We start from the raw sequence: 27,043 nt of genomic DNA on the forward strand, positions 1-27,043 counted from the left end.
ATATTTGAACAATTTCAAATTTATCAGATATATCATCATATATTATCATATATTATCATAAAGGAAAATCATAAGATATTAAGCAAAATTACGAGAAGAATATAGCTATGGAAATATAATATAAACTCAAGCGATGAATTTAAACTAATATTAATTCACAAAATTGAAAATGATAAAATAATATTCCATGTGTAAATTATCAATTTAAGCCCATCACTTGAATCAATACATGCATCGCAATATAATCGCAAAAATATATGTTTCAGCGGATATAGGCTATTTAAAATATAAAATAAATATTTAACAATTTGGAAATACATGAGTGTTCCATTTAAATTGATTTACTGGAATTTCTATCAAACTATTGATAATACAAAAAATATTTCAAATAAAAATTCAAGTTTCAAAGAGCATACAATTTGACATAATTAATTTTTTTGTTAATACATATAATAGTTCGCAATAGCAGTATTATATTGATTTGGTAGATATAAGCTAATAATTGTAACAAGTATACTTCTTAGTTGTGGATTGTATATAAGTTACTCGTGCGGAGTGTTTGTCTATTAGAGAACAAGATCTATCATAATGTCATGGCAGGTAATCTTGGCTGACGATCAGAACACGATGTATTCACAAATTAATTGTCGTATCCGGTGATCGAACTACGATGTAATCACTATGAGATTTTATTTGAAAGTGACGATAAATAATCATATCCAACATGAAAAAAATCACTTCCTAATTCAATTGGGAGAGTTATAATTTTCTGGTGTCTGCCCGATTTCCTAAGATGGAGAAAATTCTTCGCTTAGATGGTGATCTGTATACAAAGATCCCAAGATAAACGAGAGCAGATAAGCACATCTCTCTCACAGGCCATGTCGAACCAGAATAATATTATCTGTCGTTGAATCAACCATGTCTGGAATATGTAATACTAAAATTGGCTCAATCTGAAGTATGACAAAAATATACAATCACACGTGTCGATCAGTATCTCAAAAACAATTCTCCAGCAAATATCACTCTTTGTTCATGTTCAACACAGGTCTGCTAGCCTTAAAAACAGGAAAGGACTTCTATGGAAAACTTTCTCATAGACTTAACAAATTTTTATTTATAAATTTCGCAAATAATAAGTACTCGCGTTCAATAGTCGAAAAAATATTAATTTTATGATAATTTTCAAAAATATGATTAGGAAAAGAAATATTTTTACAAATATAAAGATATAAAGACATAGATATTTATACTTACTTATTATCATCATAAAAATATCGCAAATTTTTTATTTTTACAGAAGTATTTCTATAATATTTTTAAACTTAGAACTTTATTTCTATAGAAATGTAATAAGTTCATTTAATAGAAGATTTAAAATTGAGTATGAATTGACACATTATGACACATATGTACACATATGTACATTGTAACCACCATGTTTTGTTGCATTCATGATGACCGATGATAAATATATTCGTATTAAAATATTTGAAATTAAATAACTTTTAATTTTAAAATAAAATTAAAAAGATCTATATGCTAAGAATCTAGAATTATTTATTTTTACTAACAAAAACGATGAGGAGAAAATTATAAATTTTTTACTTTTTTCATGTTTCAAAATATTAATAAATATCTAAAGATAGTATTTAAGTTTGAATAATCTTTTCATATAATATTATTACATTATTAAATTAATTAAATTATCCTCTTATGAAGCTTATTTCAAATTGAGAAACATTGTTAATTTTTTATTAACAACATCATTAAATCAATTAATAAAAATTATATGAATTTGTTTTAAAAATTTATTATTTTCTTTTTCAGAAAATATAACCGCAATGTGCAAATAATAATAAATATACATACATATAAAACACATAAAATTTTCAAAAACAGTACATAAGATTTTTATATTTGCATAATAATATTTCATAAATTAGGAACACGAACACCTCATTCTTATATTTAACTTACTAAGTAATAAGTAAGTAATTAAATCTTATATATTTTTATTGTGTATTTTGAAAACAATTTAAAAAAATAATTCATTTTTCTTCAACTATTTTAACGCCGTTAATGTTTCTATTAGAAAATCAATTATATATATCCAAGTAATATTATTTTTTTTCATAATTGCTACACATTTTTGTTTACAATATTTTATTTTAATTAATATTTTTATTAAAAATTATCTTGAAATTTGATTTAAAATTAAAGAATTTACAAGGCAGTCAACATGACATATTCAATTATTTATTTGTTTAATATAAATTCTTTTTGATACGTTAAATTTGTTTATATATTATTACGAACATTCTTTTTTTTATTTTCATTTCTTATTACATAATATATATTGTTTTATTATTATCAATAAACATATGCTTGTATTTTTTTTTAAAATTCGACTTTTAAATAAATTTTTGCTAATTTTTCATTTGTTTTCTGCTTGTTATATCGTTAATAAAATATTTAGTTCATGTCACAAAAAATATTGTTCAAATATATAGAAATATATAGGTTATTTTGATAAAATGAGATGAATGAACAATAGATTGGAAACATTAATACTTAAAAGTTATGATAAATAAATATTGAAATTTGAAAATGAAATTTCTTTTGTTACAAAAAAATATATGATAGTGTAGAAGTAGTAAAAATGATATACTTTCCTATCTAATATGATTATTATCTAATATTGATTAAACCTGAGCAATCTGATGAATTTATTAAATTATTGCAAATGATATGATCGAATTCTTAAAAACTTAAAAATTATTTTTTTATTAAAAATAATATTAAACAGAATTGATTAAATAAATTCACTACATTTTATTCATTGAAAAATAAAGTTAAAATTATACTTAAGTTATGACTATAATTAATATTTATTAATTGATTGTTATTAATTAATTCTTTATATCTTTCTTTATATCTATGTTTGCCAATTTAAATTTTTCACAAATTATTTATTTCTTCATTTCTAATATAATTTTTTCACAAGGATCTATTAAAGCAATTACAAATAATTGAATTATTGATTTTAAATTATGTTAAATTTGAATTTAACATTGAACTATAATTCATTATAATATGTAATTTCTTTTTCATAATAAATCAATAGATAAAATATTATTTGTATTATTTAATTAGGTTCAAACATGAAGTTGATGTGCAAATAATAAATTCGAATGTACAATCATAAATTTTAAATATTTATGAATTCAGATATTTCATACAATATAATAAAATAGTATATATTATTGTGTTAAAACTTAAATGAATAAAATTGAAAATAAAATTATTAATAAATCTTATAATTTCAAAGTTTATACACTTTGATTATTACTGTAAAGAGTATACTCTCATTTGTATTGGATTCTTCACCTAATTCTTATCTTTGAACTGATATAACATACATATACGTAAAAGATAATAATCATAAAAAAAAATCTTCATAGAATAATTTTAAAGTTGAACTCTTTTTTTATATTCCTAAGTTATTAACTATCCATTTTGAATAAAAAGCTTGTTATTATAATAAGCAAATAAATAAGCAAATAAATAAGCAAATAATGAAATATAATTCAATACTAGCAAAGAATTTAGCATATTATTCAACATAGAATAATATGACGAGAAAAAATAGTTTACTAATATTTTTTAAGAAAAGTTGTAAAGAAAATTTTTAGTTTTAAATTCATAGTGGTTTTAATTGCATACAAATTTTTTTAACATTTACTAACTAACATTTAAATTTTTTCAATTTTCTTAGAAAAATTATTTTCACTTTTTTACTCGCTCACTATGAAATGGTTTTCAAGACAATTTAATTTCTGAATATAAATAGAAGGTTCAATCTTTAAAATAATCTTACAAATTATTTGACGAAGAGTTCAAGGATTGATAATTCAATGAAATATCCAAATATTTATGAATAAATGTATATACTGCAAACTTCATAGTTTCTTTATATGCAACATGATTTTAAATAGATATAATACTTGATAAAATTTCTTTAAATTTTATACATTCTCAACAATTTTTTGTAATTTGCAAATAACATTATAATTGCATTAACAATGAATATTTTGACGAAGTCCTCAGTTTAAAAACTATATCTATATCATATATCTATCTTACATTTATATTATAAATACATAACGTATATACATATATTGTACATATTTGTTTTCATTTCTTTTTTTTTTTTTCCACTAAATTTGGTCTTCGATATTGTCATAATCGTTCTTCAATAAATTTTATATCCAATACACGTATTCAACTTTTATTTATTAACATTGTGTATAGAAAAATACAAGCATATGTATTGGATATTTAAATAAATTAATCTATATCATTAAAAAAAATTTCCTAAAATATTGTAGAAAGCATAGTTTATCATCGTAAAAAAGATATGCATTGAGTAATGCAAAAGATGATATGATTGTGTTTTCTTATTCCACGTTTTTTTAATTTTAAATTCACTAAATATAATAATTCTTTAAAATATTTTCCCGCAATTGTTAAAAATCTTTGGACAATGTTTTCTCGCGATATTCACATACGGTACATCACTATTTACGTCCACCTTTTCAGCACTGCTTAATTTGTTCCATACATGAATTGCCATCGCTTTTTCTAACATTTTCATCGTTGCATTTTTGTTCTTTGTCTGAAAGTATACTTTCCAATTGTCATAATGGATTGGATAAAAAGCCGAAGGAGGAAAAACTTTAAAACCTTGACATCGACTCGTGGACATGTCCTGAATCTATACAAAAGAAAAATGATTTCTGTATATTAATTTCTATTTTCATTGTTCTATTTTCATTATCAAATTGATTCGAATTATAATAAATATTTAAAAAATATAAAAGATTCAGGATCAAAATTTTTCAATTCATATTTTATTTTATTCAATAGAAATATTGATTCTTATTTATGTATGATTCATTCAATTTATTTTATTTTATTTTAGTTTGATTTTAATGATATTCTTCCAAATATAAATGAGTTTTTTTTATTAATATAAGATTAAATATAATATAATTTGAATCATATTTGTGATTTTTTTTATTTATGAATTAATAAATATAATCCAAATCTATGGATGTTATCTTATTTTAATTAAAGAAATTTATAAAAATTTTTTTAAAGACGGAATTGTACGAAATATTGTATTGATTATTATATTGAAAAAGTATATTCTATAATTCTAAATTCTATACTTTTATATTATAATTATTGTATACAATTTATTTCATATATAACATCGATAAGAATTTATCTAAAATGGTATGAAAATAATTCATTTCAAAGAATGATAAGTAATAATCTTTTAATTTTACTTACATTTTTTGTTGAACAAAATTTTTGTAATGTTCTAGTAATTACACCAGGACCATTATTACCCCAGATATCACCTCGAAAATTTGCTCGTATGTCGCGAATACAAGCATCAGCCATTCTCCGACCTAGCGTTGAAAAATCAAATCCTATTACACCTGCAGCTACATACTTCCAATCTTCAGCACCAGCGAAATTTGTTAAATGTTCAATAGATCTACCAAGAAGTAAAAATACAAATTATTTGATTATATATTTATAAATTTTATAATTCATTAGAAATTTTTTTAATTCTACTATATACATATGTAAATTATGTAATATAAAGAGCAATATTAAAATTTTATTGAGATATGTATTATAATGAATATCTTTTTACATAAACGAATATAGAACAAGTTAAATAGCTAATAAATATGATGATTTTAAAACCAAACATAAATTTATTTAATATGAAATGTAATAAAAAAGATTGTATATTAAAAACTGAACTATACGTTATGTATTTGGTTATGATTAAAAATCATGTCGAAAATTTTATTTTTTTTATTTTTGATTTTCATCATATTTTGATTCATCATTTGTAAAATTATTTATAAATATTTATAGTCAAATATCTTTGTTAAAATATATAAAATTATAATCTTATAATATACTATAGATTAGATAAATAAATAGATTATATGTAAAACTAGAATTAAATTCCTTAAAAAAAACTTTTAATGGTCGAATGATATTTATAATAAAATTGATAAAATTTTATATAATAAAATTTAAAAGAATAATAATAATAATAATAATAATAATAATAAAAGAAAATGAAATATAAAATCTTAACTTTGAATATTTATTATTTTATATGATATTAATGAAAAATGTTATTATACATTAATATGAATTATATTTAAATTATTATAATATATAATATATAATATTTAATATATATAAAATATATGTATAATATATAATATTTATATAATATATAATATATAATATTATTATAATATTTATTATTATTATATAAATTATATATATTATTATATATATAATTATAAAAAATGTATAAAAAATTATATATTAAATTCTATCTACATAAATATGATTAATATAATTGGACTGTAGAAAGCATCACTATCAAATGTATTTGTATTTATAAGATATTCTATAAAATATTCAGTTATTTCCATAAAAACTCGCAAATATTAGATTCCATCAAGAATCATTTTTCTATTTATATTATTCTTACATATTTTTCTGTAGTTAAAAATTAAAATATAGAACGTTATAGATTTGTAAAACAAATTTATAACTTTTCTTATATTTTCATATAAAAATTAATATAATTCATATAAGAATCTCCATTATAAATTATCTATTTTCCACAAGATCTCTGACTACATATATTAATGTATTCTGACATTAGAATATTGATTCTAGGGGACAAAAGAAAATTGATGTAAAAATTGAGACTTATTTAATAAAATGTAAATAATTGAAGTTTGCATTAAATAAAAAAATGCGGAGATATAGCTTTATTTCCGTCATATGTCATCATTTTGTTTACATCTAGCTTTATTTAATGCAAATTTAAATTGCTCATAATTCAATAAATAGTTTCATCGAAATTTTGTAAATCAACTTTTATATTTTGATTTCTAAAATCGACCTTTCAAAAGATTATTATATATCATATATTATTACATATTATATATAAATATATGTATATAAACATTTTGTATATTTTTTCAAATAATTATATATTCCAATTAAAATGTACTTACGTGATAACAACAACATCCAGATCCAAATATATTCCTCCGTATTTCCAAAGTGTCAGATATCTTAGAATATCAGACATATGATTTCTTGGCCATCGACTTCTCTTCAGTATATCACTTTTGTACCACAGATCTAAAGGTGTATCCTTCACATAATTTTCGGGTTTGATATATCTGATATGAATGTTTGGATAAGTTTGTAACTGTTTAAACATTTCTTTGGACTCTATGGAAATTTTCGAAGGAGAAACAAATAATAGATACACGTTCATATTTGGATTCATTTTTGCGGCAGATTCGACGGCGCATGCTTGGCGAGCGTTTAACATCAAACCATTTTCATCAAAACAAGATGTCTCGTGGAAGAAGATATTCCTATCCGTTTTTGGTTTATCTATTGTTAATTAGAAAAAAAAGAATACATTTATTTATAATTATGATTTTTTTAAATTTTAAATGAAATAGAAAATTTTTTTAAAATAATATTACAGTCAAAAAAATAATTTGACAAAAAAACAATTTTTTTGATAAAAACTTTTTTAATTAATTATAATTAAATTATAATTTTTTAAATTAACATTCTAAACATTTTATATAAAAACGAACATTTCTTATATAATATAATATTTTATATAATATTTTATTATTATATAAAATAATATATAAAATATTATTATTATATAATATTTTATTATATTACAATTAATATATATATATTTTAAGTGGAAAAATGGAATATTTTACAAAAATTTAAATTTTTTTATATTACATTGAATAATATTTGTCACAAAGAACAAAAATATCAAATAATATATGTCACAAATAAATTTTTCTTGAAAAATGATTTTGAACTTTTGTAAATAATTTTGTTTAATATATTTATATTTATAGAGAAATAATTGATTAAAATTTAGTTAAGTATTATACTAGTTAGTGCAAAATGAATTCAATGAATAAAGAAAATGACTATATTCGAAGAAATATAAATTTGATTTTCAACATATATTAATAATTTAATGTTTATAAATTAATATTTCTTAACACATTAGAGATTAACTCATAGTAAAAGGTCATCATTGTTTTTGTTGCTGTTTATTCATTAATGGATAGTAACTTAAATAAATCATAAATATTATATCCAATTATATCCAATTATACAATCATACAGTTTAATAAGATTTCTGCTGATGGATTATGAAAAATAAAATACAAACTATACTTTTTAAAACATGTGGTATTTATAAAATGAAAAGTATATTAAGATTTGGATTTAACATTTTATTTTCAATGTCAAGAATTATTTAGATTTATATTATCGATTTCATTTTTTTTCTTTAAGTGAACTTCCATATAATTTATGATATAATTTATGATATAAATGACACAATGATATCTCAGTTAACTAATTTGTCAAATTTCGAAAAATACCAAATTATGTTTTTATCCAGATGCAAAAGTATTAGATTTTCTTTAAAAAGCAGTGATAGACTGTTTCTTAGATAATTTGTTGTAAAGATTCTCTGCAATATGAAAATTCATATGAATTTTTTGTTGGAAACATGACAATTATTTACTTAATATTTCATTATAACACAAAATATTATTGAAACGATAATAATGTTAAATGTTAAAATCATTTTTCAAGAGAAGAGAATCAGTTTTCAATTCACTTTAAAACTTTTGTTCCTTATCTTATTATACATAATAAAAAAATTTTATTTTAATTTTAAGATCAAAGTTAATTTTGCGACAAATTTTTTTAATCGATCTTTATCATTCATCCAGAGCATCACGTAGCATCACGTAATAATCATAATATTAGTTTTTGTATATTTCCTGTTCTATGACGTTTGACAAATATATCATGAACTTTTTTAAAAAATATGGAAAATAAAAAAAAAAATTTCCACACATTCAGTTTTCCTTTTGTATAAATATTCAATATAAGAATTATTATTTAGTCTACTGTTATTTTAGGTTTCATTGTATTTTTGATTATTTTATGATTGTTTTCTGTAATAATAAATGTACGCCACTAGGAACTTATTTTAATTTGTGATGTCTTTAATTATATTAAACATGTATGAATAAAATGTAACAATTAATTATACATTGTTATAATTATGAGCAATTTCCAATATTTCTATTAGATGAGACAAAATTCACTGAAAATGAAAAATGTTCGTTATCATTATAATAAGATATTTAAAAAATATTGGAATATTCGTAAATTAGAAATTCTAAAATAATTTCAAGCAATATTTTCAAAAACTTTCGAAAGTGTATTGAATATTATAATTTATTTATTATTCATGAAATTCTAATTATATATATATTCAAAATTCTTTCTTCGACATGTATGGTTTGAATTTGTTCGTACTCAATCGATAGCACATAGCCAACGCTATTCAATTAGGCTACATATTCTATGATTGATTAGTGTCTTTTTATTAATAATTCATTAACTATAAAATTTTTCTAAAGAAAAATATTTTTTGAAATTATTTCAAAAATCTCCAGTTAATGAATTCTTACATTTTTATGAAATTTTATATAACCACTTCAATAAAAAATTTATAATATGATATATTTAAAGCATTTATAGTTTATTATATTAAAATATAATATAAGAGAACAATATTTCATATAAAAAGAAAATATTTTATCTAACTTATAATCTATTTAGCTATTTATTTTCAAAGATTTGCCAAGATTATTTTGCTACTGTATGTTATGATAGATGTTATGATAGACTGTGATTCGAATAAAATAAGATTTTAATAAAAAATTAAACATGTCAAAACACATTATATACCAACTTTATTAGATGTTATGTATTTTATCAATTTTATTAAATCCATTCCTTTTCTAAATTTTTTCAAATTTCATATCGATTAAAATTTGGATATTATATAGAATATAGAATTATATTTTTTGGAAGTACAACCGGTAATCGAGATTAACAAATGTATATACATTTATTACTTTGACATTTGAATTTTCTTATTTATTTGTTATTTTCGAGATGATTTTGATCGAAACTAAAACTGAGCAATGATTATATGTATAGAAAAAAATTCAAAATTTTTTTAAAATTAAAAATATCTAAGTATCTATACAATATTTATAAATTTATAAAGATTTATAAAAATTTATAAAATTTATAAAATACGTTCTTATTTGGAACAATTATCAAAAATATTGTTATTGTTAGAATTTCAGTTTATATGTATTTATATTATGTGATATGTTTATATTAATAAAAATTAAATACGATTCCGTTCTTATATTGTTGCAAATATATATATATATATATTATAATAATTATAATTATAATAATATATATTATATATATGTATAATTATAATTATAATAATATATATTATATATATGTATAATTATAATTATAATAATATATATTATATGTATATATAATTCTATGTATATACACATAAACTTTAAACACATAATCGACTTTTCAATTTCAACATATTGCCAACTTTCACTGATTATATACGATCGGTTTATTTTTATATGTAAATCGTGATTTATGAATGTGAAAGAAGTTAATAATATCTAATCAATGCAATTACATTTACTAAAGAAAAAAATATTTCAGAATCATTATGAATCAAAGTAATAAAGTTAACAATTAATTAATTAATAATAATTAATTTAATATTAAGGAATCAATTGTATTAAGCTAAATGTTATAATAATATATATTATAAAACTAGATTTAACTTATAAGAATTGATTATCTATATATATCATATGCATCATATGAGCGATAATTAGATTTATCTCACATTTACCTGATACAGGAAAAATAAATAATTCCAATGAAAATTATTTTAATGTTATTAAAAATTGTATTTAAAATTGTTTCTTTTATATAAATAAATATTTATATATATCTCTAAAAAAAACTAAAGAAAATTCATTTCAATAAAATAATCATTTAATTTAAAACTGGTTTCAATACAGAATTAAAAACTAAACTTAAAAAAGTAACTAATCAAAATTTTGAATAAAGTTATTTTAATAGCTTTGAATAATAAATTATTAAAATAATTGAAGTAACTTTATTCTTATCTTTAATTGTTAAAATTTTATGCATCTTTTCAATATTTGTAATCTTTTCGAGATTACAAAATAAATAATATCTTGGATAAATTGATAAAATTTAGTAACATTGTAATTTATATGAATAATGTTTTACTTGCAACAGAAACATTAAAATATTACCTCTATTCTAATTCTTATCTATTTTTAGTATGTTGTTTGATAATTTTTTATGTTTTTAACAAAATATTTTAAAACAACTGCAAATAATAAGATTCCTTTTTTAATTCTATAATGAATTTGTAAAAAAATTTTATTGTATTATTTGAAAATTTATTTGAATTATAATTGTATTTCTACAAAAAAAAGCTAAAAATAATAAATAATAAATTTCAATTTTATTTATAGCTTATTGTATAAAAAAATATTTAATAGTAGAATGTTTGAATAGTAGAATATTCCATAGAATCAATTTTAGAAAAACAAAACAAAAAAATTAATATACACAAATATCGAGTGAGGTTTATTTATTACGCTATTAAGTTAAATAATTTAAGTTATGTAACTTAAATTTGCGTTATATGAATCAAGAAAAATGTAACAGAAATAGAATGGTCCTACTCTATTTCCGTCTTGAATAATCTAATACGAATTTCAATTGCTTATAACTTAATAAATAAACCTTATCCATATTTTTGTATAGCAAAATTGCTTTTATATATAATATGAAATGTATAAATTTAATATATAAATTGTATATAATTATAATATAATATAATATAATATATAATATAATATGATATAATATAATATAATATAATATGATATAATATAATGTAATATAATATAATATAATATAATATAATATAATATAATATATAATATAATATAATATAATATATAATATCATATAATATAATACAATATAATATAATATAATATAATATATATAATATAATATAATATAATATAATATAAAATATAATATAATATAATATAATATAATATAATATAATATAATATAATATAATATGATATGATATAATGTAATCTAAATTCTTTTATATTTACTTTGATTTTTAGAATTTAAATATTCATGAATATATTAACACTTTATATATGAATTATAAATTTTATTAACTTTAATACATTATTAATATTAAAAGCTCAAGTAATTTTTTTATTCAAGTCATTTAAAAAGATATTTTTTTATATTATAACTTTGCGAAAATAAAGAATAGAGTAGTGTAAAATTATTGTTATGTATTTGATGTATCGAAATAGAAATTGATTAATAGTAGATATTTTGCTTAAAGAAGAATTCATTTATTTTGAATAAATTTTTCGTTTGTGCATAAAAAATAAAATCGAATTACAAATAGATAAATGTAAATATATTTCTCTTTATAAATATTATAAATTTAAGATATTCTATTGTAGGAAGAAAGTGACATGAAAGATATTTATTGACATTAAAGATATGTATTGAAACAAGCTTATAGTTTCTTGAAAATGAAAAATTTGCCCAAACGTTTTTTTGTTCTATAGTGACATTTTTTTATACAGAATATCAAATTTTATCAATTCATATATTAAAAAATAATTCTATTTAAAAAATTATTTTTCATATTATTTTTATTTATTCAATTATAAAGGAATTAATAATATCGGAATATATTTTTGACACATTTTCAATTTTTATCTGAAACTTTTATTTCTATTTTTTTTATTTTTTTTTCGTTACAAATAATAATACTAAGAAAATCAGAATATTAAAATGAAATGAGACAATTCTATAGAATCTTGAAAGAAAATTCTTTTGTTTTAATAAAAAAATGATTAAATACAATAAATTGTATGATATAAGATGTGCATCTTTTATTCTCTATAAAAAAATGTTACAAATATTTTTTAATAAATTCAATATTTATTCGAGAATGATTGATTGTGAAAAATTGAAACGAAAAAATTTATTAGAAATAAAATTATTTATTAGAATAAAAATTTAATCTGTAAGATATTTTTAAAAAAGTATTTGAATAATAAAAAAGTATTTGAATAATAGTAATTGAATCAAACATATTAGAATGATAGCAATAGAATGACGATAATAATTAAATTTAATATTTTCATTAATAATTAAATATAAAAGTTAATAATTTGAAAATTTTATGATTTTAAATGTTATAAAAATATTTTTTTAAGAAAATAAATTGAATAATAAAAAAGTAATAAAAAAACATATGCTTTTAGATCATAAATAAAAAAATTATGCAAATACTCAAAATATTAAGAATTTTCTGTTCTATTTTAATTGTTATTCTCTTAAGACTAATGATATGGTATGTCAATAAGATATTGAAATTAATAGAGAAAATTGTAAATGGAACTGAGTATCTAATATCAAATATGAATATTTAATTCAAAATAGATATTATTGAATATTATTTTAATATTAAAGTATATTATATAAAATAAAATAATAATAAATAATAAATAAAAATAATCTTTCAAGTAATCTTTTATTATATATGAAGTTTAAAAATATTTAATATAAAATATTTAGATTCAGATGAAGTTTAAAAATATTTATGCTACATCATTGTAGTATGAAATCATCTCCGATGATTATGATAATATTTATAACTATCATATTAATTGTGATAACATTAGAATCATAATGCAATCAGCTGATACTTATAATAAAAGAAAATAAAATCACATTATAAGAACATTTTAACCATATTTTAATAAAAATTTTTTTATTTATATTTTTAAGCATTTTTATGCATAAGGAAATTAATAAAAAAAGATTTATTTTATATTATTTAAAGTTTTACAAAATATATAAAATGTTAATATATTTGTGGATCTTTAAAAATTCGATTATAGAAACAAGTGCAAAAATTGAATTAGTTGAAGCTATTTATCAAATTATAAACAATTAAAATTTGTATTATAAGTAAAATAAAGGAAACGGAGCGTCGTGCCGGAATATATCACACTGTGTTTTGTTTTATTTAACACAAAATTACTTAAATTATTTAATAATAATTTGATAATATATAATAAATAATATATAATAAATAATAAGGAAATAAATCAATTGACATTGTATACTAGATATTATCAAAAATAAATATAAAACTATTGTTTTTTTATATTTATGTCAATCTTTAATTATCCCAAAATTATTTCAATATATCATTAATGTATATCTCGTTATCTATTGGTTGTTTTTATTTCATTAAAAAAAATTTGATTTTGTTGTATGTGAAAGCATTTATCAAATGGTTCACTGTTTAATTTTTATATCTGTTTTTTTATAAAATATCAAGATTACATTGAATTTTTTCAAATTATTTTTATTTTAATATTGTATTATAGCTTAATTTAAAGATTTTATAAAATAATTTTATATACTGAATTTTAAAATGAATTTTAAATCTTGAATTTTAAAATGAAACAAAGTATTAAGTGTAATACAATTTACTTGCTAGAAGTTTCTTTATTACGGATATTATGGACGAAAATAGAATTAAAAATTATAAATAGAATTATAAATAGAATTAATATAAAATACATGAAGTTTAGTGATACATTATTTCACAAAGGAGAAGGAAATTAATATATTATAAATAATCAATAAAAATACAATTACAAATAATGAATTTACTATTTTATTTTATATTATATCTATAGCATATAAATATTATTAATTAATTGTTTTATAATATACACAAAATACAAAATACACAAAATATAAATATATAAAAATATAAACATATAACATTATAAATAATATTTATAATAAAAATATTATAATATGTAGTATAATAATTAATTATAATTAATTTTTATTACATTTCATTATATTGTTATTATAATTATTATTCACATTATTTCTATTATTACTTCTATTAAATTGCATAGACAAAATTCGATAAAATTTCTAATTGCAAAGAAGCTTGAATATAACTTTATTTTTTTTTTTGAAAATTATTATACCAAAAATATATTTGTTTATATAGATTGTGAGAGAAAAATCTTGATTAAAAATGAAGCTACTTTGAAAAATATGTTTTAAATTAAATAGTTAAATAGTTAATAATCTTAATTAAAGATACTAAAAATATCAAAAATTTATTAATTTATTAATTTTAAAAAATTGAAAAAAAACTATTTTATATTAATATATTAATATATTTTATATTATAATGAAAAAATAAAATATTTATTTTCAATATTCTTTATTTTAATAAATTATAAACATATTTCATTGAAAAATAATGAAAAAATTTTAATTTCTATAAAACAGTCTAATTCATTATCACTTAAAAAATAAACTTCGATTGAAATTTCTAACTTGTGATGTATCCAGATATAATTGATATTCGTTTGATTGTTTTAAAAATATTTCTTATTAATTTTATTAATAAACATTCAGGAAGTTATAAAGTTTTATGAACCATAAAAGTTGATTTTTATCCTATAGCCAATGATTAGTTAATGTTTTTTTGTAAAAATTTTTAATAATTTGAATAACTCAAATAATTCGTTAATAACAAAGTGGAAGTGAAAATTTTTGCGAAGAAAAAATTGTTTGAAATTATTTCAGGAATCACCAATTGAACTTTGTCGACATTTGAGATATTATATTTATATTATTTTATATTATTCTAAAAAATCTTTTTATTATTTATACATGGATTTAAAGGAAAATTTGAAAAATACACAAATTGATTTATTTTTAATTAAAATTTCTTATTAAACGTTTTAGACTTTTTATAATTTATCTATATAACTTATTATTTAAGTTACAAATTTATAGACTTTTATATGAAATAGATTACAATTATACATGAAATAAAACAACTAAATAATTTGATGATTCTTTATAAAAAAAATTGGTTTTTTAAGTTATCTTAATATTTTGCAAATAAATTAAAGATATTTTAAAAAAATTGAATTGTGGAAATTTTAAAAAAATGTAACTTTGATTCTTGAATGTAAATAGAATATTCTATCTAAATAATATGTATAAAATTTTATAAATGACAAAATATTATTAAAATATATTAATATTATTTAATATATTTCAATCATCTAATCTGAAAAAAATAAATATAAAATTAAAATTTGATAAAAGTAAAAAAGATATAATAAAAAAAACGAAACTTATAGAAATTATGGAACAACTAATAAAATGATATAATTCATTAAATTATTTTTGTTGCATTGATAAGAATTTTAGTATTTAAATTAACTAGAGAAGTGCTATTACGATATTGTATAGTTTGTATTTATAAGCGCTTCTAAATGCTTATAAGTTAAATCGCTTATAATTTAATAAATAATTTTAATTTTATTTTCGCATTTAAATTTTTATGTTTATTTCAATTTAAACCAAATTGTTTTATAATAATCTATAAATATTATAATAATTTATAAATAACAATCATGCAAAATTCAATTGATTGACACTGTTGAATATTTTATAACTAAAAAAATATAAAATTTCATTTAAAAATTAATTCAATCTCAATAGAAAATTCATTCTCAATAAAAAAATTGTTAAAATCACATAATTTCATATTTTATAAGCAATATTTGAATTGTTTTTTTAAACAAAATTTTAAATTTTAAATTCTTGCTTTTAAGAAAGTTAAATAAAATTCTATATATATTATTCTTGAAAAAACTTCGATTTAAATATTTATAGATGTATAGATACATTAGAATAAATTGATAAAAATATAATATTTAACAATTTAAATTTAATTTAAATAATTTAAATTTAATTTAAATAATTTAATTTAATAATTTAAAACAATAATAATTAAAACATCGAAGATGGTTTATTGAATATTTATTGAAATTATGATAAAAATTTTGAATATATGAAATATTTTCATTTGTAAATTTTAATTGAGATTTTTTTTATTATATCACAAAACAAATTTAAAAATTATTTTTGTTCTAATTTTAATTAAGTTTTATTTTAGATTAATATATTTGACATTTAATCATATTTCATATTTATTTTTAATGTATTTGTCAATCTACTCAAAATTGATATCATACAATTTTATCATTCAAGACAGTCATTGCAAATCAAGAAAAATTTCAAAAGAATTTGAAAAGTAAAATATATATCTATTAAATAATAGATTCACATTAATTTTGAATTACTTGCTGCATACAAATTCAAATATAAGAAAATTCATAACTTAAAAAATTATTTGAAACTTGAAAAAATATTTCAAATTAACTAAATAATATATTATAAAATTTTAATTAATAAGATTTCATATTTTTTGAATTTATTTTATTTAACTAATTTGATCAAGCATACAAACGCATTAATTGTAAATTTGATAAACAATAAACGCAATTAGAATACAAATATGATATTTGATGTAAGTTCGTATAAGCGTATGAAATAAAAAAATAATTGAATTGCAAAAATTAATTTGTTTTCAAAACGGAAATTTTAATGAAATTATAATTTATGATTTAAATTTATGATAATAATTTCGTGATTTTGTTGTATAGAATCTTTTATTTAATTTCGAATATTTTTTATGTCCCTCATTATTTACAACAATTATATTACTTACAACATGATAAAAAATCAAAGAAAAGCATTACTTGAAAAAAATATATATTTTAATAGGCAAAGAAATTTTTCTCAATATCATACTTTTTACGATTTCAAATTTTTTTTAAATGGAACTATATATTTTTATTATTGTATTATAATACGTGAAAATTTATTATAATGATTTTCAAATATTTAAATATTTATCAAAATTAGATAATTCATGAAAATTGATTTTAACATTAAATCTATTCGAAATAATATAAATTTCGATATATTTATTTAAATGATTCGTGAATAATTGTCCTTTTTGTAATTTTCATATTAATATTATGATATATATAATTCTCATTATTTTTCGAAATTAGATCGTAATAAAAATTTTAATAAAAATTAAAAAATTATTAAAGTTGATAAACATTATTTTAAGAATTTGTTAAATTTATTTTAATATAATATATTTTAAATAAAATAAATTTATTTTATGTTTATTAACTTTTCTAGAAAAATCATTTCAGATTATTTTTAAATTATAAATGATGAATTTGCTAATAACATTTATTTACATTTATTTAGTAAAATATACATTAAAATCACTGATATTTTTGAATTTGCATTCTAATGTATAAAAAATTTATCACTTATTTAATTAATATATATTTGATTTTTGTATAACTTTATTATATAAAGTTTATATAATAATAGCTTAATTTATATAGAATAGAATTTTATATTCTATACATGAATATAGAATATAAATATAGAATATAAATAAGAAATGAATTTATCAGAAGGAAATCAAAATTCCAATCAAATTGAATTTTTTTTCTCCAATCGCGGTAAACATTTTTATTATGATTTTGTATTCAATAAATTAGAAAATAGGAATGATTTATGTTATTTGGTATATAAGAGAGAAGATAATAGCTACTATATATAATCAATTAAATATAGAAATATACATTATATATAAATAAACAGTATATAATTCGTACCTATTATATTTTAAATCATAATCATGCACTGAAACCATTAAGATATAAAATCATAAAATATAATAAGCGGAAATTTCTATGATAAAGCTTATCTAATGATAAAGCTTGCAAAGTTTAATAATAATAATAAGTAATATTTAATATAATTACAAAAACCGAAAAATTTATTTATTTATTCAAATTTATTTATTCAAATATATCTTCAGAATAATATTTAAAACAATATAATATTATTTTAAATAAAAAAAAAGCATAAAGTATCAAAAAATATTGATAATTTTAATTTATCAAATAAATTATCGAAAATCTTACATGGAAAACTCTTTCCAGATATTATAAAAAAATAACCAAGAAATATAATATTATTTTCGGCGAATATGATAATCTAAAAATTTTATGAATTTAATAATACATTTAAATTAATTTCTAGCTTGTATAAACAATTATAGATCATATATAATATTGAACAGAAAAATTAAACCCTTCTTTTAGTATATGTATTTTTGTCATTGAAACAATAGAAAATTTATGAATTATATATTAAAATTTTTACTCTAGCTTCTGAATTAGGCATTATGTTAAAATCACAATTTGTTATTATGGATTTTAGAAAAACAGTCATAAATGTAGTCAAATTTTTATTAAAAAAAATAGAAAATTATTTTTTTACTTATGTCAAAAACTATATAGAAAAACTATAAACTATAAACAATGGTTCAACAATGATAAAAAAATATAAAACTTATATAAATATTGCATATTTGACATTTTTGTCAAATTCACATTTAATGATTTAAAAAATTTACTTTCTTTTAGAAGCTAATATCATTGTGAAATGATTTAATAAATATTATATAAATGGTAGCGTTAAATATAATGCAACATTAATGATTCGGCCTCCACTTTTTTTATCGGAAACATAATCAGTTTATGATATGATTCGTATAATTTTCCATACACTTAAAATTTTAAAGAAGCTTGGCAATTTACATCACATAACGAAAAAAAAGATCATGTACAAAAAGATAAGATTCAACAAATAATATAAAATAATACAAAATTAGATGTATAAAGAAATGAATTTTATAAAAGTATTAATACATGATACATTTTTATAATACAAATTATATTATATTTACTTATATTATTATATTGTATAGAATATGTATATAATATATTAATCAATAAAGTTATGATAACTTTTAGAATTTGCATCATTATTTTTTTCAAGTATAGAAATGAATATGTAGATAAAAAGATGTTTACTAATATTAATTAATAATAATTAATAATAATAAAAAATGATCGAAAGTTCGATGAAATAAATATTGGTGAATATATCGATATATTGATAAATAAATAAATATTGTCTGAGAATTCGATATCGGTGAAATAATAAACGTTGTCAATAAATAATTATAATAATTAATAATTTAAAAATAACTCAATTATTTTATTACTACTTCATTATTTGTATTGATTGATTTTGATTGAATTTCTATAAATTTTTTGTATTCAAAATTATGTTAATATTATAATATTATATCATCGAATTCATTTTAATTTTATTTATTATGATATTATATAAAAATATATAATTCCATTTAAAAATTCCATTTAATTCCACTTAAATGATTTTGATATTATATTATAAACAATAAGCAAAATTTAAAATGTTTAACTAAGTAGAGCATTTTTATGTAATCGGTGCAATATATTACAAATCGAAAAAAGAAAAAATTATAATTCATGACCATAGTAACGTAAATTAGAAATATAAAATATAATCAAAATAATTTACTTTTATTATTCCATCAAGAATCACTATTTAATATATATATGTACAAAATTTTGAAAGATTCATACTACATGATAAGTGAATCATTTTATTTTTAGGAATGATTATGTTTAAATAATATTAGTCGCATTTCATAAACATACCTATTTTAGGATCAAAATCCAAAAGACTGTCTGGCATGTTTGGTTGATTGTAACACGAAATATCATCCCAGACAACGATGCTCATCAATGGTGAAACATGTTGTTGAATAAAATCGTTGTCAGTAGAAATCATCAAGATGAAGAATATGACAGCGCAGAAAAAGCAAAGGAGCAATCTCTTCTTCATTTTTCTTGAATGACTGTTGTCGATTCCAACAGTCTTACTAATTACATTATATACAAAATTCAAATTTGAATCTTTTCAAATGTATATATTTTTTTATATTTTTAAATATTATATTAATACTAAATATAGAAAAATTTGTCATAATCATATTTTGAATTCTTTATTAAATTAAAAATATGTTTTTTTATCGTATTATATTTACATATGGTTTTATTCAAATTATCTTAGCACGTATAAATTATATATACAAGATAAATTCTAAAAATCTAAATAATAAGATCTTATTCGTCCAATTAATGTTTTATATAATCAATTTTCACTTGTTTTATAATGTAAAAATACTTTAATAATATCGAAATTTAATATATAAAACAACTGAATGAATCTAAGTGTTTTACGAAATTTCTCATTAAAATGATGATTAAAAAAATTAAAAAAGCGATATTAAAATTGAAAATCGAATCTTTGCAAATATTTGATCTTTGAAAACGTTTCTTTGATTTTAAGAAGATTATTTAATGTCATTCTAAATTTTTGTGGCTATCAAAAAATTTATGATATTGTAACATATTATTTAATTCTAAAATAATTGTAACAATTCTATTTGAGTTCGATTTGAAGGTTTTTTTTGTAAATTCACTGAAATATTGGGTATAATACTATGAACAATGATTGAACTATGATGATATTTATTGTGATATGAATTCTTAAAAAAAAATTAATTTTATATGATGTTTGTGTTATACGCAGTCTTTATTTATTCTTACTGATGTGAAAAATGGACAATATTTTTACAAAATTTATTTATAATACATATTCACTGTTGATTTAAAAGATTTTCAAAAAATTAATTTAAAAGTTTCACAAAATTTATTTATAACACATATTCGCTTATCTTATCTTATCTTATTTTATTTAATTTATTATATTTTGAATATGAATTTGCATATTTTAAATAATCTTTATTATAAAATAAGTAGAAGTATATATATCCATCCTATATGATTCTAAATTCAATTCTAATACGATGATCAATAATGAAAATTGTTTTTATTATTTTGTCTTTTATTTTCGACTATAATTTAACATTAATGTTAATTTAATAATTTAATAAATTTAATAAATTCATTAATTTTTATAACAGGATATATAATTTTAGTTTTAAATTAAATTTTATAATTAATTAATTAAATTTAATAATTATTACTAAATTTTATCTAAAATTAAATAATTTAGTTATTAATTTTTAACATTATATATTAATCTATTAAGATAAGTTAATTTATAAATTAAGTTTAATCATTATTGCTGCCATTTAAATTTATTTTTATTAAGTTTAATTTTCGAATTTAATTAATTTTAAATATTCATATTTTTTAATACAAATTATTAATATAATTAATTTTTAAATTATAGTAAAGTTTTATTTTTATTTAATAATCTTTTATATATATACATATATTATTTATTTATTTAATTTTAAAATTTAAATTTAAATTCTATGTTCTTTAAAATTTGCTAGAATTTTAACAATACATAAATCAAATTCTATATTTTTTAAAACTTGCTCGAAACTTTATGTAAGCATTAATTTAAGCAATTTAAATAAGCATTATTTATTTAATTATTTAATCTTTTTTCATAGCATTTATATAATTGACTAACTATAACATAAGTGTTTCAAAAACTTGATATAGATGAACTAAATGATATAATATAAATAATATTTTCTAGATCTTCTTGTTTTTCAAATTCCTATAATTCAAATATAAAAATATTCATATATTTCATCCTGTAAATCATAATCTATTAATAAAAGAAGATAATATGAAAATTGGATATGATGATATGTTATATTTATTATATGAATAGGATATTTATATCAATTATTGTGTTTCTAACTTATTTTTTTCTATTCATAATTAACATAATCAAATAATAGAAATAAATAAATAAATTGTATTTATTATTTATCAATTTATTTGTAATTATTTATTAATTTTTTATCTTTACTTATTCTAATTAAAAATATAATAAATTTATTTTTTTAATTCTGAAAACAATATTTCAAATTTCTAATTCGATTCTAATTCGATTTGGTATAACTTATAAAGATAACTTTAGATATCTTATAACTTTAGATTATATAAAGATAACTTAGAAATAATTCAATAAACAAAACTTATATTATGTTTCTATTTTTTTTTAAATAATTCAATATTAAAATCAATTTTAAATTTGCTTCTATTATTATGCTATGCCAAATATAGTCAAATTTTTAATAATATATTAATAATTATTGCAAAAAAGTTTTAGTAAGACATAACCTTATTTTATAACAAATGAACAATATGAAACGTAATATCTAGTATAATGCAGAGTATTCAATTTTTTATATATATTTAATATTTATATATACAATATAAATATAATATTGTATATATATACAATATATATACAATACAATACATATAATATTTATATATACAATATACATTCAGTAAAAGAGCACAATAATTAAAACAGCAATTGGTTTTTCATTTTTTGAAAATAATATTTTTAAAATTCATTTTCTTTGTTTTCATAATAACTGATTAATAATTTTTTTTATTTTTATTGTTATTTGAGGTTATTTTAACATTTGCGAACAAAATTTCTATTAATAAAAAAAATATTAAATTATACTTTGAATATATTGAAAAGTAAAAATAAAATATAAAAATTTTTGTTTATTTAAAAGACACAATAATCAATATAAATACTTAATGACATACACAATAAAATAATAATACAAATTCAAATCGAAGTACGTACGATTTGCATATCATATAAAGTTACACGTCACGTTCACGGTAAGGGTGGTCCATACTGCGCACCCATCGGTTCCTGTCCTTTTTTTGTATCAGTCTGTCTCATAGAATCGATAAACTGGAGGGTAATTCCGTTATTCTGTATGGATATATTTTGTACGAAATGTAACATCGTAAATGCTATTATATAAATTGTTCTTTTCTCACAAACACTACCAGTTTAAACTAATTCTGTTCTTGATGTAATTTTTATTGATATTCATCCTATTTAATTAATTACACTAATATCACTGTCAAGCATTATCTTTTCCTAAACTCATTCGAAAAATCTTCTATTAAATATTTTCTTTTTATTTTGTTTTGTAACTTGTTCGAAAGATAACTTTTAAAGATAATTTTTATATTCATTCATATATTAGACACAATCATGAAACACATGAGTATTCGAAATAAAAGTAATTTATACAAAATGAACGACGTATTGTTGTTTAAGGTTTTATTTAAGATTTTTTAACGTTATTCACAGAACTGTATACATTTTTGCTCGTCACTGCATGCATACGTCTTTGTACGCAGCCGAACAGGGTGGTCGCGCGCATGCGTATTATATAATTAAAGTTATATATGTAATGCTTGATAAATATCTTACTAAAAATATTAACAAATTTATTGTTTGAGAATAATTATAAATTTCTTTTTTAAAATTATTGTATGACTTATTATTTTTTATATTTTTGCTCTAGTAGCAGAAAGACAATTTATATTTTAAAAATATCCAAAAAATTGTCGCAAAGTTTAAATGATTTTCAAATGTTTTATTATATTATAAATTAAAATATCTAAATTGAAAAATAATTTTATTAGCCAAGCATTGATATAAGAAGTGCGAAAATGATATTATTATGATATCTTTAGAAGACAATTATTATCGAAATAATTATCTCATGACAAAAGAAAACAAATTATATTACCTCAGCAATAAGTTGTAATTAAAAATTTATTTCTGTTTAAAAATTTTTTATATAATATTTTAAAAATTTATCTTTTATCTTGACATTTTAGATTATTCTAGACTTAGGAATTATGACTTACATTACTCTTTAATTGATGATAAAAAACGATAAAATATTTTAATGAATTTTAATTCTTTATATTAAAATAGAAATAAAAATAAAATATAATAAATATAAAATTAAAATATAACATATATTTATATATATATACAATATAAATCGTATATATTTACAAATATAGATTATATGATGCTTGATAACTTTCATGATAATTTAATAAAATATAAAAAAATTATAAAATCAAACATAAATAAATAATTAAACAGTACATAAATAAAAGTAAATAAGTAAACAGTATAGATAAATAAAACAAAAATAAAAATTGTCAATTTTAATTAAAGCATTTAATTATTAATCGTGATTGATGATTAAAATTGCTATTTGTTCGCAAGTTCAATCCTAATATTTTATTTAATTAATGGATTATGATTTTTTTGACAAATAATTATTTAATCATAATGATAAATGTTTAAATATAACGAATCGATTTTGATTGATATCAAAGATGATTTTGTGTAATATGTAGAATATGTATTCTTATTATATACTTTAAGCAAACTCAAAAATTCATATTTAAATAAGCACAAAAAAATTACTATTACTATTAGAAATAAAAAATTTTATGATTATCATTTAATGTTAAAATAATATTAAAATATATATATACTACATATCGTATAATCAAGAATAAAATGATAATACGCATAATATTATTATTTCTTAAGAAACATATATATTATATATATTGTATTTCTTATATAAATAAATATTTAAAATTTACTTAAAATTGTTTTAAAATATATATCTCATGCATTTTATTTCTCATAATTAATTAATCCATAATTACTAAAAAATTTAATTATTAAAAATATCACAAACATATAATTATATATTGTACATTAATTTCTTATATTTAAACTGAATACTAATTATTTTTAAATATATAAAAAATATTTTAAACAAAAAAAATGATTTAAGAAAAATGCATTTATTATTTTATTTTTTTTAAATGTAATGTATAAATATATGTATGTAATATTTAATATAATAATTTGAAGTAATATTAAATAAAAAAATTAAGATATATTATCAATAATTAATGACATATTCTTTAATCAAAAATAATAAATGATAAATTTTGTAATTACAAAATCCATACATTTATTTATTTAACACTCGATATATTTATTAATGAATAAAAATCTAAAATTATGCGCAAAAAACATGCAAAAAATATTCCTATGTAAAATATGTTCGTGACAAACACTTGCATGTAACAACACTATTATCTTTATGCGGAAATATATATGCATCTAAATTTATGTTCTTTCTATGTCTTGAAAAGTAAATAAGAACGTTGAGAATGTTACCTTGGATTGTAACATATAATTTAAAATATTTTCGTATTATACTACAACTCGCAATTGTTATCTTTGCAATTTTTCGCTTGACTCAGTCATATAATTTTTATAAATATCAGTCACGCTCTATGTTGAAACGATTAATAATATAATTGCATTTTACTACGTAATGTATATGAAAGATTATTATATATATTTTTAGAAGTCATAACATGATATGTCATCTAATTATAAGGATATTTTGCAAAATAATTATGTAAAAATTTATACTGCATTATATGATGAATTACAAGTGTTAAAATTAATAATCATTTAATATTCGTTAAATAACAAAAAGAATTAACAATAAATATTTGTCTTCTCATTAGTTTTTTTATATTTGTATAATTTATACAATATCGTTATAGCACATATTATATATATGTACATATGTAATAATATGCAATTATGTATATTCATATTTATATACATAAATGCAAGAACAAAGTTAACGAAAGAACTTGATAAATTCATTTTCTTACTTATCATACATTAATAAAATTATAATGATAAAAATTATTTTAAAGAAAGATACAAAATAATTTTATTTTTAATTATTATTATTAAAATTAAAGTTTAATTTATATAATCATTTATTTTTTATCCATTTTTTATCAATCAATTGATTTTGATGAATTAAAAATATCAGTTTCAATTTTTAAAATTACGTAAATAATTTTTAAAATAATTTATTTAAAATTATGAATGTCTAAAACATAATCTAATATTAATTAACTTATTTTTTGAATGTAAAGTAAACGTAAGGTTAAAACTGAAACAAATTTCAAATATTATAAGTCGAATGTAAATCAAATTTAATTTTAATATTAATATTAAT

At 17.6% G+C, this 27,043-nt stretch overlaps 1 protein-coding gene across 1 annotated transcript; it reads right to left on the reverse strand.

Moving 5' to 3' along the window:
* Positions 1 to 1,100: 1,100 nt before the first annotated feature.
* On the reverse strand, positions 1,101 to 24,324 carry LOC108001242 (lactosylceramide 4-alpha-galactosyltransferase). The gene is made up of 5 exons (XM_017062163.2): positions 23,737 to 24,324; positions 20,736 to 20,959; positions 7,137 to 7,527; positions 5,362 to 5,572; positions 1,101 to 4,780 (listed from the first exon to the last, which is right to left on the reverse strand). Exons 1-5 carry the CDS (start codon positions 23,748 to 23,750, stop codon positions 4,511 to 4,513), a joined length of 1,110 nt encoding a protein of 369 aa, XP_016917652.1. The 5' UTR covers positions 23,751 to 24,324; the 3' UTR covers positions 1,101 to 4,510.
* Between the last annotated feature and the right edge of the window lie 2,719 nt (positions 24,325 to 27,043).

This window comes from Apis cerana, linkage group LG11 (assembly GCF_029169275.1).
Source record: "Apis cerana isolate GH-2021 linkage group LG11, AcerK_1.0, whole genome shotgun sequence".
Lineage (NCBI taxonomy): Eukaryota > Metazoa > Arthropoda > Insecta > Hymenoptera > Apidae > Apis > Apis cerana.